This window comes from Siphateles boraxobius, unplaced genomic scaffold, assembly GCF_051911475.1.
Source record: "Siphateles boraxobius isolate OS27281-9 unplaced genomic scaffold, OSU_SipBor_1 24, whole genome shotgun sequence".
NCBI classification, from domain to species: Eukaryota; Metazoa; Chordata; class Actinopteri; order Cypriniformes; family Leuciscidae; genus Siphateles; species Siphateles boraxobius.
In genome coordinates this window covers 1,797,282-1,815,533 of record NW_027508855.1, presented here as the reverse complement: position 1 = coordinate 1,815,533, position 18,252 = coordinate 1,797,282, and the positions used below count along the sequence as shown (strand labels likewise).

The 18,252-nt window shown below is 38.4% G+C and overlaps 1 protein-coding gene across 2 annotated transcripts; it reads right to left on the bottom strand.

Moving 5' to 3' along the window:
• Nucleotides 1–96: 96 nt before the first annotated feature.
• On the bottom strand, nucleotides 97–15,677 carry coro1cb (coronin, actin binding protein, 1Cb). Of its 2 annotated transcripts, XM_077240671.1 has the most exons (12): nucleotides 14,480–15,677; nucleotides 12,758–13,840; nucleotides 5,781–5,980; nucleotides 5,538–5,660; nucleotides 5,296–5,425; nucleotides 4,996–5,177; nucleotides 4,803–4,922; nucleotides 4,609–4,713; nucleotides 4,034–4,179; nucleotides 3,173–3,230; nucleotides 2,600–2,842; nucleotides 1,656–2,514 (listed from the first exon to the last, which is right to left on the bottom strand). In XM_077240671.1, exons 1-12 carry the CDS (start codon nucleotides 15,549–15,551, stop codon nucleotides 2,395–2,397), a joined length of 3,582 nt encoding a protein of 1,193 aa, XP_077096786.1. In that variant the 5' UTR covers nucleotides 15,552–15,677; the 3' UTR covers nucleotides 1,656–2,394. The 2 variants fall into 2 exon arrangements, with proteins under 2 accessions (XP_077096787.1, XP_077096786.1); XM_077240672.1 differs by lacking the exons at nucleotides 12,758–13,840; nucleotides 14,480–15,677 and adding an exon at nucleotides 9,730–9,919 and having other exon boundaries at nucleotides 97–2,514.
• Between the last annotated feature and the right edge of the window lie 2,575 nt (nucleotides 15,678–18,252).

Genomic DNA, 18,252 nt, shown 5'->3' with positions numbered 1-18,252 from the left:
ATTACTAACTACATGTAACGTGTAACACTGTAAAATAAAGTGTGACCCAGGATTTTTGTAAACAGTCCTACAAACACCAAGAAAATGACCATGAAGAATTATTAATGAAAGGATTTATTGTAGAGTCAACCTTTTTTATTTTAGGTGAAGTTTGGAATGCATGCACAAGACTGTTTAGGACACAGATAAGTGCTCAGATTCATGAATGATGTCCTCCAGCAGTGGTCAACTGAGGAGGTCTGTCTAAAACCAGAAACACACATAGAGGCACCAATACATTTACAGTACATATACATCAGAAGAGCTCGCAGGTAGCCACTGCCTCGTAAAGCCAAGTTCATGTATCAGAGCATGTGTCAGCCCAATATTCTGAAACATGAGAATAATTCAAAAGTGGGGGCAAACATAGATAATGAAAGCAAAAAAAAAAAAAAAAATAGCCATTTCCTATTACAAATAAGTTGATACTATTTCTGTGGACAAAAAAGTCATGCAAATGGCAAGTGTTGAGCATCCAATGTTTCTGACTTCAAAGTGGTTGATTTCCTGAGGTGCAACAGTAATTTCATAATTACTATAAAGTTACAGCGGTAGGTTTTTGATTTATGATGCATATGCATGATTAATGCATTTTGAACAAGTTTAGGTTAAAGTTCACATTCATTCTGCAACGTTACGTTATTGCTTCTGGATATACTGTAACTGATTGTGTTATATTTTGAAAAACCCTCTTGTTGGATGCTTTATAATCAATTAGGATGATCTCAAAGCCAGGCAATGGAGGAGATGACAATGTGCTTAATACTTCAGTGATCATGATCATAACAAGGGACAATATATGGACTGATTTTAAAAGCCTAAATGTTGAATTTTAATGGTTATGAGCATTTCTTAGATTTCACTAAAAGCCCCCACACACTACAAGATAATTCTCCCCTTCCGACAATCCTAGGTAAAGTCCTGATTATCTTGATGGTTCAACAGATTATCTTATTAGATTTTCCTATGGTGTGAGGTGCATTAAGGGTGATTGAATCTGCTTGGGGCCGCACTGATCTCAAATCGTAAATATCCAACATGTATCCAATATTTACGATCAGAAACCCTGTTGTGCGGGGGGAATCTCGAAGACAAACACGCACGTACTCTGTAGATTGTCACGTGGAACGAAACGATACAAAATCAGAAAGCGAAATGCAGGTGTGGTGAAGAGATGAGTCCCACCATAGAGATGAGTCCCACCTTAGGACCCAAGCAATCCGATTGGTTCAAAGCACGTTTTATGGGTAATGCTACGTTATAGCGACCATTGATGGCTTTTAACTTATATGTTTTATATACTAGTATGTAACCGAAGCTAGATTGTGAAATTAAACATTTCTCGTTCTTAGTGTTTTTTTTAGTTAGCTTACATATACAATTAAATTACTATTCAATAGCTGTCTGTCTTTCCGTAAAGCAGAGTGTATTGTGAAAAGCGCTATACAATTGATGGGCGTTATCCCACGTAAGGTGGGACTCATCTCTACAGTGGGACTCATGTTTTCACCACACCTGAAGCATAACATATCTTGTCCACCATGTTTGTTTACTCTAAAGTCATGTTTGACCGCGAGAGATTTTGCGAGATTTCCCGTGTTCACAGTCGGGAATCGTTTTTTGTTTTGTTTTTGTGAATGTAATCTGTTGGAACAAAACTGTTAAATCTATAATAGTTTTTTTATCGTCATGTTTGTGGTCTCTCCCATTTTTTAGATCTGATAAGATTTTAAAAATCTTTTCATGTGGGCCAGCCTTAAATCATATCCTTATCCCCACCAATGATTAGTTTCTGAAGTAACAATGGCCTTTACAATCACACATTACTGCCTTTTCTGCTTATGTCCCACTTTGAATAGTATGACATGTAAATGCATGTTTTTCAATAAGCCACTATCTACAACTGGGAAAAACATATAAAAGTAGAAATAAAAGGAGAGGTGACTCATCATCACCTCAAATTTGGCAGCACAACAAAAAAAGGAAAGAGAAATACTGATTTGTATATACAACGACACTCTGTAACATACTGGTAAATATCAGAATACTCATGGAAACAATATGTTACAATAACTAAAAAAGTAACAACATTTTTAACAAAATGTAAAACATCAGTTAAAACCAGTGACCGCTCTTTGCCACAATTTTGCTTCTGTTATGCGAATGCTTGGGGGAGACTTGACAAAAAGCAAAAGTCCATCTTGGAATGTTGCTTGAAGTTGTCCATGTGAGAAACACCAAGTGGAATGATCGAGTCAAATTGAGAAATTTTGGCAGTGACTGACCTCCCCTGCCCCACTGAATCTCTCTCTTTCGCTCCATACTGACGCTATAGCTCAGACCACCCCCAGTGTCTTAGATTGCCACTTTAGCCACCTGCTCTTCCAGTTTGGCAATTCTCCTGTCCTGCAGCGTGACCAGATCTCTAAGGGACTTGACTTCTCGCAACAGCTCCTCTAACTTCACTTCATTCTTCTGCGGAGCAGAATAAAAGAAACAGTGTTTTAGCACCAGTTGTTAGGGGGGAAATACAAACAAGCCAATGAAGCATTATCCTTACTCTGGTTAGCTGAGGAGAGGCAGGTTTCTGAGGAGTTGCTGGCTCCTCCACCTTCTTGGTTGCCTTGTTATCCAGCAGATTTTTCTTGACTACTTTGAGGTCACGGTTCTTGCCCGGGACATAACCGTGTTTGAGCGAGATCAGGATTGGTTCGCCATTCTTGCCTTCAAACCACTCCTCAGCCTCTAGCGCCGGGTCTGGACCTGCTGTGTCCGGATAGAGGTCGTCCTGGAAGAGGTCTGACTGCCAAGAACAGAAGAGACAAGAAATACCGTAATGAGTATTTTGGAATCATGTATTCAAGCTGTTTGTTTTCTCTGAAAACATTTACTGCTTTAATGTTAACTGAAATCATGTGCCTCCCCTTTTCTTCTTCAATTAATGACCATTAAATCACACTTTTTATTGAGCTTTGCCAGTAACACTTAACTTAAAACTAAATCAACTGAACATCATTAAAAATTATTATATAAAATACTGTTTTAATAATGGAGATTTTAGGATTAAATTGAGGAATAACAAAATCATACGGAATAATTACATAAACAGCAAACATAATACAGTAAAAAGTACCTTTCTAGGGACGGTCATGATAATTGGCTCACACTTTCTCTCATGAAGTTTATAAAACCTGTGAGAAACAACAGACATGTTATTGGTGCCATTGTGTTATTATTGGTGTTAACAGCATAGCAATCTTTTTTGCTTCATTTATGTTACAAAAGTTTTATTTTTCAAATAAATGTTCTTCTTTTGAACTGTCTTGTAATCAAAAACGTCCTGTGAAAAATGTTTCCAGAAAAAAATTGAGCAGCACAACTGTTTTCAACATTGATAAGAAATGTTTCTTGAGAAGCAAATCAGCATATTATAATGATTTCTGAAGGATAATGTGACTGAAGACTGGAGTAATGATGCTGAAAAATTCAGCTTTGCCATCACAGGAATAAATTATATGTATATGTAAAAAATATATTAGTTTATGCCAGATATATAAAAGAATTGCTATAAAATATTAATTAGGAAAAATAATAATGATAAACACAGAACATACACCTTGATAAAGGAGTAGATACTAAAACTTATGATCCATACAGTAATAATTAGTTGTCAAATAACATTTCAATGACCTTTATGAGCCACTGCATGATCAGTGCCACACTGCCATCCCATTAGATTTTATAGTCAATTACAGGCTAATGCCTCCCCCTACTGGAGAAGAAAAATCAAACTAGCAGCAGGAGTAAAGCATCAATCAAGTCACACCATTGAAAACCATAATCACAACAATGCTGAAGGCTTAAAGTCAGTTTAGTTTCTCTAAAATATCCAGGTTCTGATGTGGCCATCAGCATCTCAAACAATTCAGCCTGCTTTTTACTTCTTTTTTAAAACACTTAAAAGAAATACCTGTCCAGTACAAACAGCACATACCTGGCTATCTCGCACTTGTTGACGTCTAGGCCTCTTTTAGGCATGTATCCCATGCCTCTCTGGGGCTCCTTGCTGGAAAACGTGTTGAGGTAGTGCACATACGGTGCCTCGTCTGTGATCTCGAAGTAACGGATACTGCTGTCACCCTGGACCAGAAAACAAGCTTACAGTTTTGCAAATTTCTCCACAATGTCCTTTTCACAATTTCTATCTTATTAAATATATTTACTATATATACACACACTAATAAAATTATTATGACATCCCAGTATTGATGGGATGTGGCCAGTGGTTCACAACTAGGGGGCATCTGCTAACTTCTAGAGGGGCCCCAAATTATTTAAATCTAGTTAACATAATCTTAATTAAAATTAAAAAAACATAAAGATGTCTAACATTAAACTGACATAATGGTATTACATGTAACAGAATTGTCAGAGGTACATATCAGCTCAAATAGGAGGGACTGTGACTATTGTCAAAAGATGTGTATAATTAATTTCAATCAATATGTTGTAGAGTTAATACAATATGGCTGAACTTGCGCTTCTTGGGTCACATAAAAACTTGCTCACCTTTCCACACAGGTAGACCACATTAGTGTCAGGGTCATAGAAGGGAAGCAACACTCCATTGCTGGTGTCCATTTCGTGCACTGATATCGGCTCTTCCATGTTTTTCTTAAAGAGCATATCAACATATTTCATTATAGTGCATAAAAAATCTAGCTTTTTCAAAAACAGAAAGAAAATCCATTTGTTTGGCTTACTGGATTCCATAAGGCCAGCTGCCGCTCACTCATACGACTGAAGCCGGTGGTGAAGATGTTTCCATCAGCCAGAAAGATGGCCCTCATGGGCCGGGCCCCCTCATGGGCCTTATCCTTCTCCTGTGATCATCAATGCCAGTGAGACACTCAGAACTGTGAAAATAAAGAGTCATTTTGAGATCTTTTCACTTACCGCAGTGATCTTCCCCTTGCGTGGATCGATAACGCGCACTTTCTTATCCTTGCATGCGGTACAAATGAGGCTGCCGTTGCGACTCCAGCAGACGCTGAAGATCACATCAGGATGCATGTCCTCCAGGTTGATCAGAGCTTCTCCTGTGCCCACGTTCCAAACAATGATGAGATTATCACATCCTGACGGAGGAGAGAAGACAAAAATGTTTTTTTTTATCATTCAGTCACAAGTTTTTGGTCCTCAAGATGATAAACACAAAGGTTTTTATGTAGCACACTTGCTTTTACAATCTCTTACCCGCACTTAGCAGAACATTGCGAGCTGTTGGATGCCACGTCACAATGCCCACCCTTTTGGAGTGACCCTCCAACACCACGGCTGGCTCAGAAAGAGCTGAGGTGAGGCCGTTCTCAGGGATTTGCCACACCTATTTAACAAAAATGGGAATATTTGAACAATAATAATTACTATTTTTTTACACTTTTTTTGATTCTGAGCATGCTTTCTATGAGAGGATGTAGCGAAGGAGATGGGCGTACCATTACTGTACAATCTTCAGAGCCGCTGGCAATGACGTGATCATTGTTCGGGCACCAGTCGATGTCCAGCACAGGGCCCGTGTGACCACAAACAGTGGGGTAGGCCTTGTCAATACGACCCGTCTGCAAAACACGAAGCAGGGACAGAGAGCATGAATTTATGTCTCATCTTGCATAATTCTGAACAACTAAGATTGGAAAAATTATGAGTGGACATTTAATTCATATGCGGTTATGGCTTACCTTTTGCAGAGGCAGAACAAGGAAAGCTCCACCCCCACTAGCCTCCACTATAATAGCAACAAATTTGGGGTTTACTGCACAGAAGGCACTGTCCCAGGTAACCCGCGAAACCCTAATATCATCATAGCACTGGTCATTCTTCACCGCCTGACCAAACACATGACGGAATTTACTCTGTCGTACCACTCGTCTGATCATTTCTGAAAATACAAGACAAGAGAAATGGTTTGTTCTTACTTGTCATAATGATTTTTTAGATTTAAAATAATACTTGTAGTAATTCAATATTTATTATCGTTACTATTACCTGACAAACCTGACGGTTAATATTTTGCACTATAACACAGTCATAATGACAGATAAATGTTCAATGTTGTTTTCAGTGAATCATATTATAGTAAGATGAGCAGTCAGCTAGAGAGCACTGGGAAACGGTTTTTCCATTTCACTCTGTATAAGCAATTCTCCATAATAGACAAGGAGAAAATGCAGTTTTGTGTGTGTGAATTTCATTGAGCCTCTGTGTAGAAACTTGTTATGAGGATGCCATGCTCTGTTGACAGTTTGTTTAAATTATTGAATATTTATATATATATATATATATATATATATATATATATATATATATATATATATATATATATATATATATATATATATAAAAATACTGTATATACACACACACATTTGAAGTGAAACAAAAAAGTTCATTAAAATTGTCCTAAGACAATAACGGGTATTGTTCAAAATGAATGTATAACTTTGATGAAAGGTCACTTCAAATGTTGACTACTGTGTATATATATATATATATATATATATATATATATACACACTCACCTAAAGGATTATTAGGAACACCATGCTAATACAGTGTTTGACCCCCTTTCGCCTTCAGAACTGCCTTAATTCTACGTGCCATTGATTCAACAAGGTGCTGAAAGCATTCTTTGGAAATGTTGGCCCATATTGATAGGATAGCATCTTGCATTTGATGGAGATTTGTGGGATGCACATACAGGGCACGAAGCTCCCGTTCCACCACATCCCAAAGATGCTCTTTTGGGTTGAGATCTGGTGACTGTGGGGGCCATTTTAGTACAGTGAACTCATTGTCATGTTCAAGAAACCAATTTGAAATGATTGAGCTTTGTGACATGGTGCATTATCCTGCTGGAAGTGGCAATCAGAGGATGGGTACATGGTGGCCATAAAGGGATGGACATGGTCAGAAACAATGCTCAGGTAGGCCGTGGCATTTAAACGATGCCCAATTGGCACTAAGGGGCCTAAAGTGTGCCAAGAAAACATCCCCCACACCATTACACCAGCACCACCAGCCTGCACAGTGGTAACAAGGCATGATGGATCCATGTTCTCATTCTGTTTACGCCAAATTCTGACTCTACCATCTGAATGTCTCAACAGAGATCGAGACTCATCTGAATGTCTCAACAGAAATCGAGACTCATCAGACCAGGCAACATTTTTCCAGTCTTCAACTGTCCAATTTTAGTGAGCTCTTGCAAATTGTAGCCTCTTTTTCCTATTTGTAGTGGAGATGAGTGGTACCCGGTGGGGTCTTCTGCTGTTGTAGCCCATCCGCCTCAAGGTTGTGCGTGTTGTGGCTTCACAAATACTTTGCTGCATACCTCGGTTGTAACGAGTGGTTATTTCAGTCAAAGTTGCTCTTCTATCAGCTTGAATCAGTCGGCCCATTCTCCTCTGACCTCTAGCATCAACAAGGCATTTTCGCCCACATGACTGCCACATACTGGATGTTTTTCCCTTTTCACACCATTCTTTGTAAACCCTAGAAATGGTTGTGCATGAAAATCCCAGTAACTGAGCAGATTGTGAAATTCTCAGACCGGCCCGTCTGGCACCAACAACCATGCCACGCTCAAAATTGCTTAAATCACCTTTCTTTCCCATTCTGACATTCAGTTTGGAGTTCAGGAGATTGTCTTGACCAGGACCACACCCCTAAATGCATTGAAGCAACTGCCATGTGATTGGTTGATTAGATAATTGCATAATGAGAAATTGAACAGGTGTTCCTAATAATCCTTTAGGTGAGTGTATATATATATATATATATATATATATATAATTTTTTTGAGCAGATATAAATTTGTAGTTTATTTATCATCCAGGACAAAAGATGCAATTCAACATAATCTAATGAAACTTTTTAAAAAATCCAAATGAGCTGCCAAAATAGACATTTCGTATGATGCTACACACACCAAAGACGCTAAAAAATGATGCACACATAATTGATTCCCAAAATTTCTGTCTAGTTAGGTAGATTTTAAGACACAGACAGAGTTCTTATTCCTGACCAGAGTAATAAAGGGTATACAGTGATGTGAATAAGTTAGGACACCCATGATAAAGTTGCCTAAATTCCCATAGAGTCAGGCAGATTTTTATTTTTAAAGGCCAGTAATTTCATGGATCCAGGATAATATGCATCCTGATAAAGTTCCCTTGGTCTTTGGAATTAAAATATCCCCACATCATCACACACCCTTCACCATACCTAGAGATTGGCATGGGGTACTTTCCATAAGATCATCTTTCAATGCAAATCAAACCAGCTATTAGGCTAACTGAAATAAAACCATGCCAATCTCTAGGTATTGTGAAGGGTGTGTGATGATGTGGGGATATTTTAATTCCAAAGGCCAAGGGAACATTATCAGGGTGCATATTATCCTGGATCCTTGAAATAACTGGCCTTTAAAAATAAAAATCTGCCTGACTCTATGGGAATTTAACATAGGGGTGTCCTGACTTATTCACCCTGTATTTTAAGGAAGAACATTTATTTATTTATGATACATTATTCATTCACAAAGAAAATTGGTGTCCTTAAAAGTTGGATTTTTCCTCATTTTTTAAATTAAAGCATTAAGATCAATTTCCAAAAGATGATTTTTTATTCCTCTTTTTAGGCAACTTTAGCGTGGGTGTCCTAACTTATTCACATCACTGTAACAGATATAGGCCTACTAATTGATATAATTAAACATTAACAATCACTGGTTATATAAGTCGTTTTTATTAATGCATTATGTGCATTATCTGAAGCACTTGCTGAGATGAGCCTGATTGGTGATGGTGCCTACCTAAATAATATCAACTACCATTAATAACAATGTTAATAAATTAAGACGATTCCAAACAGCTGTGTTTGTTTAGGAGAATAAAATGCGGTCATTACAATAAAGCCAAGGATGTGCTTTTGGAAATAGGTCAGTTGTATGGCGGTGTGTGTGTGTTTGCTTTCTAATGGCCGAGCTGCGTTATTGATGATGATGGTGGTGATGATGATGATGATGATGATGAGCATACCGGCGAAAAAACCCTCACATTAAATGTCTGATAAAACATCAATTAAGATAAAGAGTGAGAGATAAAACATGTATGGATGAGAGAAAGAAGATATTCGCCAATAGTGCAAGAGTGAATGAAAAAAAAAAACATGACATAATCGATAGATGGGAAGGCTTCTGCTGGTGTGAGAAAATGAGAGCTAAACGCTAACCGAACAAATGAATGAAAAAAGCCGGGAAAGCATCAGTAATGCAGCTTGTTTTGAGCCGAGCATGTTTTATTTTGCATGCGCTGGCGAAATGCGACGTGCCGCTTTGGAGTGGAGGCGTGCTATCAACCCGGCACAGGTCATGATGATGGTCAACTTTCAATTAATATCTCACTATTTCTGCTCATTTCGCCATATGCATAATCATCAAAGTTTGATGTAGTCTCACATTTCAGAAAATGACGCTAAATGCACATTCAGGAGCGCAAGTTTCTTTTCGGTTAGGTACGAGCTTGTTTTAAATCAGTGATGCTTGCTAAAATCGAGCTAGCATTCCAGTAGAGGCTAGTGCAACACTGACCTGCCTTGCATTAATATGACCAAACGCAAAACGCTTACCTTTATCAGTACTAGGTCTCTCAGAGCGTCAAATTCAAAGCATTAATTTATTTTCTCACAGATTCAGTTTGTGCTGGTGACTGTCTCAGTGAATTGCGGCTAGCCACAATAGCTTCCCTCCTCTCCTTTATTCTGAATGAACGGGAGAAAACGCCCTTGTTCTCCTCTCCCCTCCCCTCCTCCTCATGTCCTCCTACATGGACATCAATTCTATGTGTGTGAATGAGATGTGTATAGCCTACACATTGTATACCGTACTGGCCGACAGGTCGATGCGGTTTAAATGGTAAGAACATCGTATGCGTAGAAAATCTTTTGAGCATCTATCCTTTGCAAACACTGATTCCAAGCTTTCCATCTTGTGTATTTAAACACGTTGTGCTTCGTCTTAAACGGAGCTGATAATGTTACAGGAGTGGTAATTATGTTAAGAGCAATCCCTCTATTTTTTTTTTTCTTGCTGAGCAAAAGTTTTTTCTATTGGGCGGACATATTTCGCCACCTGAGCAAAAATAGGCTATTCTTTATACCAACCTGTACAGCATGCGTAGAAAGACAATGGTTTCAACATTCAGTTGTAACTTTTAACTTGAATGTGGCATTTCTATTTTATTTATTGGTATTAAATCATATTTTTGAAAAACAAGCAGTTAATTAAGAAGTCTCTAAATGAAGCACATTTTAGGTTACCTGATATTTTTTTCACAGTGCTTTTAACTGTACAGTCTTTACCAAGAAATCCTATGAAAAATAATTTACAAAATCTTCTGCAGGACAGTTCAATTCTTAACAATAATAGAATACGTAGTATGAAAGAAAAGTAAGCTGTTACACTGAGATGGTTTGGGAAAAACATAAAGTGTTTTTGTACAGTCAATTAATTGTGTACATGCAGGAAGCATTAAACCATCAAAGTTAAATGATTGTTTATTTCTTATGAATTTCCAATATTTTCTTTAGCAGGGGGTTTCAAAGTTTTTAATGGCAATGAGCTCGTGAGATTCTTTATTTAGGCTTATAATATAATAGGCCTAATATAATATAATATTAAAAGAAACGAATTGAAGTATTTGAAGTGATATAATATATCAGTTTAAATGCTTCAATTTGTCTACATATTATATTATTATTATATAATATATAACAAACTGAAGCATTTAAATAGATCGAATAGCTAAATATTTTAAAGAAAAGTTAATATGTGAACTCTTTTATAGTAATCTAACCATGCCTGAACCACCTGAAAAGAAATGATCTTTTCTGCGCGGCCGCGGCTTCAGAAGTGCGCGGCCGCGCACGCGCGCAGCTTAGAAGGAACATTGGTTAAGAGTGAAAAAGGATGAAGTCATGCTCATGTTGGTTTATGTTACAAAGTGCAGTGTGCCCTAAAATCTAATTTGGAATCTTATTTTTCTGTTTCAGTGCAGGTGTAGAGCTTTTCAAACTTTGTGGTTTCAAAGACCAAATGTATCCTATAGTTTAAGATTAAGAGTCCACTGCAAAATTAGCAGTTTCTCTGGAATTATTATACATGTAGAGCTGTTTAAATAAAATTAACATTTCTGATTATTCTACAAACTACTGACAACATTTCTTCCAAATTATCACATAAAAATATTGTCATTTAGAGCATTTATTTGCAGAAAATGACAACTGGTCAAAACAACAAAAAAAGATGCCATGTTTTCAGACCTCGAATAAGTTTATAGGCCTATTCATTTTTAAACAACACAATACTAATGTTTTAACTTAGAAAGAGTTCAGAAATCAGTATTTGGTGGAATAACCCTGATTTCCAATCACAGCTTTCATGCGTTTTGGCATGCTCCCTTCTGTCACATTACTGTTTTGCGGCTTTATGCCACTCCTGGCGAAAAAATTCAAGCAGCTTGGCTTTATTTAATGGCTGGTTACCATCCATCACATCCCAAAGTTTTCAATGTGGTTCAGGTCTGGATATTGGGCTGCCATGACATGCGCTTGATCTGGTGGTCCTTCATCCATTCCACACCTTGACTGGCCTGACTGTGTGGATTGGAGCATTGTAGAACATTGTCAGAGCAGAATAAAGCAATTTTTCTTTCAGGATAATCTTGTACGTGGCTTGAGTGATGCATCCTTCAGAAAGACGTATCTCCCCAGTTCTACTGAAGAACCACCAGATCCTCACCAGTCCTCCACCAAATTGCACAGTGGGTGTGAGAGACTTTGGGTTGTAGGCCTGTCCTGGGCTCTCCAGTTCTCTGCCTAACCATTAGAGGACCAGCTGAAAAACTGGACTTATCAGAGAAGATCAGAATCAAGCAGATCTGTTTTTGTGAAGGATGTGTGATTCAAGGCACGTACAAGGTTATCCTGGAAGAAAACATGCTTCCTTCTGCTCTGACAATGTCCCCAACTTGAAGGATTTGTTTTTTTTACAGGACAATGCTCCAATACACACAGCCAGGCCAATCATGGTGTGGATGGAGGACCACTAGATCAAGTCCCTGTCATGGCCAGCCCAATCTCCAGACCTGAACCCCATTAAAAACCTCTGGAATGTGATCTAGAGGAAGATGGATGGTCACCAGCTGTTCAAAGAGCCATTGATAATATGATAAAACATATTAATAATATTAATTTAAAAACCGAAAAGAAAATTCTAAAAAACGTCAGTGTAACTGTGTATATTTTTCTTATTGGCTGGTATGTTGTTGCAAAGAATCATGGTTATGGTCTCTCCCTCTTCTAGGAGTGCATTTAATGGATTGTTGTTAGTCTTATGTTAGATCATACAATTGGTGTAACTGTGATGCTACAGTAATGTTCAGGTACTGTAATAGTATCATTTGTATGTTCATCTTATGTTGTGTTTATATATAATAATACATGCTATGATAAAGCATTTTCACCTGACAGACATTTTGGATAACTGTGCATATGTCTTACCTAAAACTGATACTCCCTGAAATTTGATTAAGACTCTTTATAACCCTGTTAGCTGTATAAAAACTGGAAATGCAGTCAGCTTGAAAACCAGTCTTACCTTTCTTTGGTGAGGATCTTCTTTCCATTTTATGGGGAGATGTTTGTACATGAAAGGCTGTCTTCGTTTGCGATACTTTTTGAGTCTGGCTTCCCATAGCCACATCTGGCCTGGCTTCCATTATGTTTGTCCTGCTGTGACGTATCACTTTCTCCTGGATTTTGTTGCTGTCTCTGACGAGTTCGGAGACAGGTCTGTATCTGGACACCTCATTTTCTTCTGGAGTAGAAGAATCACTGCTTGGAATTCTACAGGCTGCGTAAGGATATCTGGTTGGGACTGCTGTGGGTTTAGAGACTTCTTTATCCTCAATGTCCATTATGTAGCTTTCAGGGTCATATTTCAAAGGATGTTCCACATTTTCCAAAACTGAGTCTTTGCTTGCTTGTATCTTTTCCGTGTCTGTTTTAGCAAATGGATTTTGAGGCTTCTTTGGCACAGGTGGCGGTGGGCCCTTTATTTTTGCTCTTTTTTTTAATAAGGGTCTCAGCTGAGACATATCCATTTCGTTTAGTTCCCTATCATCGACAGTTTCTATCAAGTTATCACAGTCAGGTGCAACAATTTCATTGTGTGGGGCTAAATAATATCTTGGAATATCAGCATCCTCAGGCTCTATGGACATGCACATGTAGGACGGAGACTCATGATAATAAGGCAACATATCAAGACATGATGCATGTGCATTAAAATCCTCAGTGGACTGCAGTGCCTCTTGCCTTCTGCCCATTTTGATATTTTTCAGCAGCAGATCCAAATATTCGCTCGGCTCATCTATTGAAAGAGAAACAGATTCCTTGTGGCCAACAGCTTTTTTAAAGGGATTCTTTGGTTTCTTTGGAACAGGTGGTGGTGGTCCTTTGATTTTGGCCTTTTTTTCTGTCTGAGCGTCTGTGGGTAAGACGTCAGGGATCATGCTCTGTATTTCAATATGAGAGATGTCAGATGACTTCCTCGCCTCCTGATCAGGAAATGTATGAATCTGAAGTGGTGGTGTGATCACAGCCGTGAAATAGAGAGGCTCTTTTTCCCGTTTCAAAGAAGCCATCTGTGTGACTCTTGCGGCGTCACCGCCATCAAAATCTGAGTGTGAAAAAGAGATTAAATTATCAACAAAAATTTGATCTAAACATTTACCTTTGACCTCTGTTTCTGAACCATCCAGCCTGTAGATCTTTGGATCACAGACTCTTTTGCTCAGATGCACTTCTTGAATTTTACCTTTTTCTCCTGATAATTCAAATAAAGGTGGAGTATTGTGCCTTCCATTACGATGAACATCACAATCTTTCCTGCTTTCTATGGATTTCGACTGAACAGCTTTTTGATAATCAGATTTACTTTCTCTTTTCACACATGGTGCATCTGCTCCCCACACTCCCTTTTTGGCTGGGTGAGGCACATTGCTAACAAGGAATTTTTTAGCACTGGATTCAGTTAAACTCTCAGATGACATGACTGCTGAGTGCTTTTCCATGACAGTGAATACCCCTTTGTCACCATTTCTCTTCTCAGTGTGAAACAAAGTATTGCTTTGGCTCAAATCTGAATGGAATGTGCTTAATGACTTTTGTTCAGAGTCCTCCTCAATCCTTAACGGAACAAGAACTGTGTCTGCATTTGTGGGTTCAGTAACAATCTCAGAGTTAGAGTTGAATTTTATCATTCTAGACTTTAATAAACAAAGTCCATTGAAGGGAGTATGCAAGATTTTGTCCTTACCTTCATTTTCACCCCATGCAGGATCTACAGTCTCTTCTTTTCCCCAAAATGTTGTTCTTTTGTCTTTTCTGAAGTTTTCTTTGGGTGTTACTGCAAAATGTGTCTGTGAGGCGTCATAAGGTATTTCTTTTAAAATACATGTTGGCATATCTAGACTGATATTTTTGTCCTCTTGTAAATTATCCTGCTTATTTGCACTCCGGAGCCACGGGCGACTTGAATGTGATTGGCGGATTGGAGGACACATAGTTACAGTCTCCAGACATAAAGAATCAGCTTTGTCCAAAAACTCAAATCTGTCCGGATCAGGACTTTCTTTGTGTTGAACAGCTCCAGCACTTTCTTTACAAACTTTTTCACAACTTTTTCTAATTTTAGCACTACTTAGGGTCTGAACTTCGTCTTTATCTTTACCCTTTGAAACTCTAATCTCCTGGAATGGCTGTCTTTCAAGTAAATTAGCATTTTCTGATTCCAAAGAGAATTTCCTCTTTATTTCAACATTACCACACATCTTTGTCATTGCCTCGGTGTCTAACTTTGCATTGTGTCTGTCCACCAGCGTTTGTGTCTCATTCTTCTCAATGCTCACGGCATCATCTGTTGAGTCCCCCTGACAAGAACTTTCTAACATGTTTGGAGTATCCTTGAGGTGAGTTTTGTTAATCATTCCTTCTGTTTTGTCAGGTGGTTGCTGGTCCACAGCAGTAGATATATCGGTGGTGGTTGCGTCGCTTGTGACTGTTTTGAATTCTGAGGCACATGGACCTCCTTCCAGGCTCAGTTGAGGATTTGGTGTCCTGGCATTCTGTGAAACATCCGTGCCATAACTCTGACTGATCTTTTTTCCTCCCTGGTTGAAAGAGGGCTCAGTGTTGTTGTCATCAGGTCTTGTTGGTTCCTGAGGACAGGGCTCTATTATGGAGGTGTCCAAGTCAACAATATTCTGGTCTGTTTCTTCTGGGTTGTTGGAATGTGCTTCCTCCTCACTGTGGTTTAGGATCTCATAGTCACTAACGGCACTGGTCAGGACGCCTTCTTTTCCTAGCTCCTTGACCGGTTTCTGTCCCATCACCCCTGTGAAGAACACATATCACCACCCATGAGTTTATGAACAGACCGTATATCTTTATCTATAATGAGCCCCCTCCCATCTCAAGCTCTCTCTTGTTCCTCTCACATCACTTCTTTCTGGAATGTTGTAATGCCTAAAATTAAATGACTCTCAATGTGGCCACTGAGTCAGAGAACCAAAATGGCAACTGGCAGAGTAGATCAGTTACCAGGTGCGAAGGTCACATTAGACATGAAAGGGGAAAACCCATGGACTCCAAACATATCCCATGGCTCTTGACAACAAAACTCCAGTTTCCATCTAAGTTGTGAGTTTAGTCTATTTATTTGAATGCATTACAATTCAAATGAATTCCAAGGAAATGTGTGTGTGTGTGTGTGTGTGTGTGTGTGTGTGTGTGTGTGTGTGTGTGTGTGTGTGTGTGTGTGTGTGTATATATATATATATATATATATATATATATAGTGAAATGAATTATTAACTTTCTCAAATTGACCTTCTAAACCTTCTATTGCCCAGCCTGAGTGATTTGAGTGTAAAAAGTAACCCATAATGCTCAGCTTACTGTAGGGTCACAATGTGTCTCATAGGAAGAATAGTCTAAAATAGCCTTCCAAATATAAGCATATGATAAGGCTTAAGCAGGTCCTTTGTCCTCTGCCCTCAGACCTCAAGAAAGCCAAATGTTTTACTTAAAAAATGATAAATGATGCCATGATGCTACAGCAAAAATAAGTAGATTCGTCATTAGGATATTTTGCGGTACACAACATAGCTTATGTATGTGGATTTGTCTATATAAACATGAATAAATATGGCTCTACATTATCAGGAAATGTCATCTCATTTTTGTCTCTCAGCATGATGGGATATTTTAAGGGTCCAGTGCTCTGTGTTGACTCTGTCTGAGAATGTCAGCTGTAGAGGTAAATGCTCAACTGGCTGCTCTGCTGAATGAATGGCAAACTTATATTATGATTGTGTCATTGCTCAGGCACTGCGCAGGTTATTTTGAGGTTGATGGCCTCAGCTTGCAATACCCCAAGCAGCTGGTAAGGGCCATCCATAAAACCAGACTCTCTCCATTTAGCTTCATTGCCCTACCCAAAACAGTATGTGAATGAATTTGCAGGTTGAGCACAATGTTTAATGCTCAAGTAATGTCAACACACACAATTTCACATACAATAAAAGAAAAAATGCAAGAGAAAAAATAATGTATTAGTTGTGGTTGGATATAACTTGTTTCATGTTGTAACGGTTATATTCAGTTACCAACTGTATGTTGTGTTTTGGCTATGTTTAATTGCGTTTTGGTTCTGTTTTCTCTGTTTGACCTAGTTTCACAGTGTGTTTGATTTATAGTCCCCTTCACCCGTTGTCTCATTGATTACCTCATTATCTCTTTTGTTTGCTCTGTGTATTTAAGCCCTCAGTTCGAGTTAGTTTTCTGTCTGCTATTGTTTGTGATAACATGAGTTTGCTATCTTAAGCTACTGTTGTTTTCACAAGTGTTTAAAGTCCCCCTGTGATGAAAATCAAGGTTTTAATATTGTTTAAATTTCTATGTGATGTTTTTAATATGCTTTAAGACAAATCGTGTAAATTCAGAAGTTAACACCATTGCTGAGTATTTTCTCCTTCAAACTGCAGTGAAACAAATACAGTTTCAAAAATGCGTTTTGAAATAGCTGGTGTTTCTGATGTCACAAACTACATTGTAACCAATCACATCAACATGTGATCATCAATGAGTAGATCTCTGAATGTGAGTGAAGGCGGGGCTTATTTGCATATTCATAGAACCATCTATACTAAATGAGGCAAGGGTGTAGAGTTACAATCAAGCTATTTAAAGGTGCAATGTGTAAAACTTTTGAGTATCTATTAACAGAAATGCAATATGACATCCATAACTATGTTGTCAGTGGTGTATAAAGAACTTACTTAATAAACCGTAATGTTTTTATTACCTTAGAATGAGACATTTATGTCTACATAAATCCCCTTCTATGAAGGTCGACATATTGTGACGTCATGTTTGTACTGTAGCTGACAGCGAACAAACAGCGCTACAGAGCGCGTTTCGTCACAACCTTGAAAGAGAAGCAGCAGAAAGCTAGAAGCTAGCCATAAACACCGCGAGTAGTGACTTTTCCCTTGTCAGTGGTGTAAAATATGTAGTTGGATTGTTTCATGTAACTTAGTTCTTCTCCCTCGCTGTGTTATGGCTTTGCTATGTGGGGATAAATGTGCTGCACGTTCGTGAGACAGCTGATTAGTACTCTTGTCATTGAACGTAAAACAGTAACGTTACAGGAATCACCAACCCGTCGATCTTGGAAGCATTTTAAGTCGATCGCGAAGAGTTTTCAAAATCAGAGAAAAAAAGCCTATTGTGTGTAGTAAATGGTGTCTTTGGGGATGCGGAGGCGCGCGCGCTGTTACAATCATGGCATTTTTGCCGCACGCACCTTTGGGCTCATGCGGACGCGTCGAGTTTAAACAAGGCTTTACGCTTTAACCAGCTCAGCCACAGTAACAGCTCATATTGAGCCAGCTAAACGTTTACTTTCCTGTTAGAAACAATATATAGTTGCATAGTTTCATGTGGTTCTTCTCCCTCGCTGTATTATGGGTTTGCTATGTGGGGGGAAATGTGCTGGTTACGTTTGTGAGACAATCAGCTGATTATTAT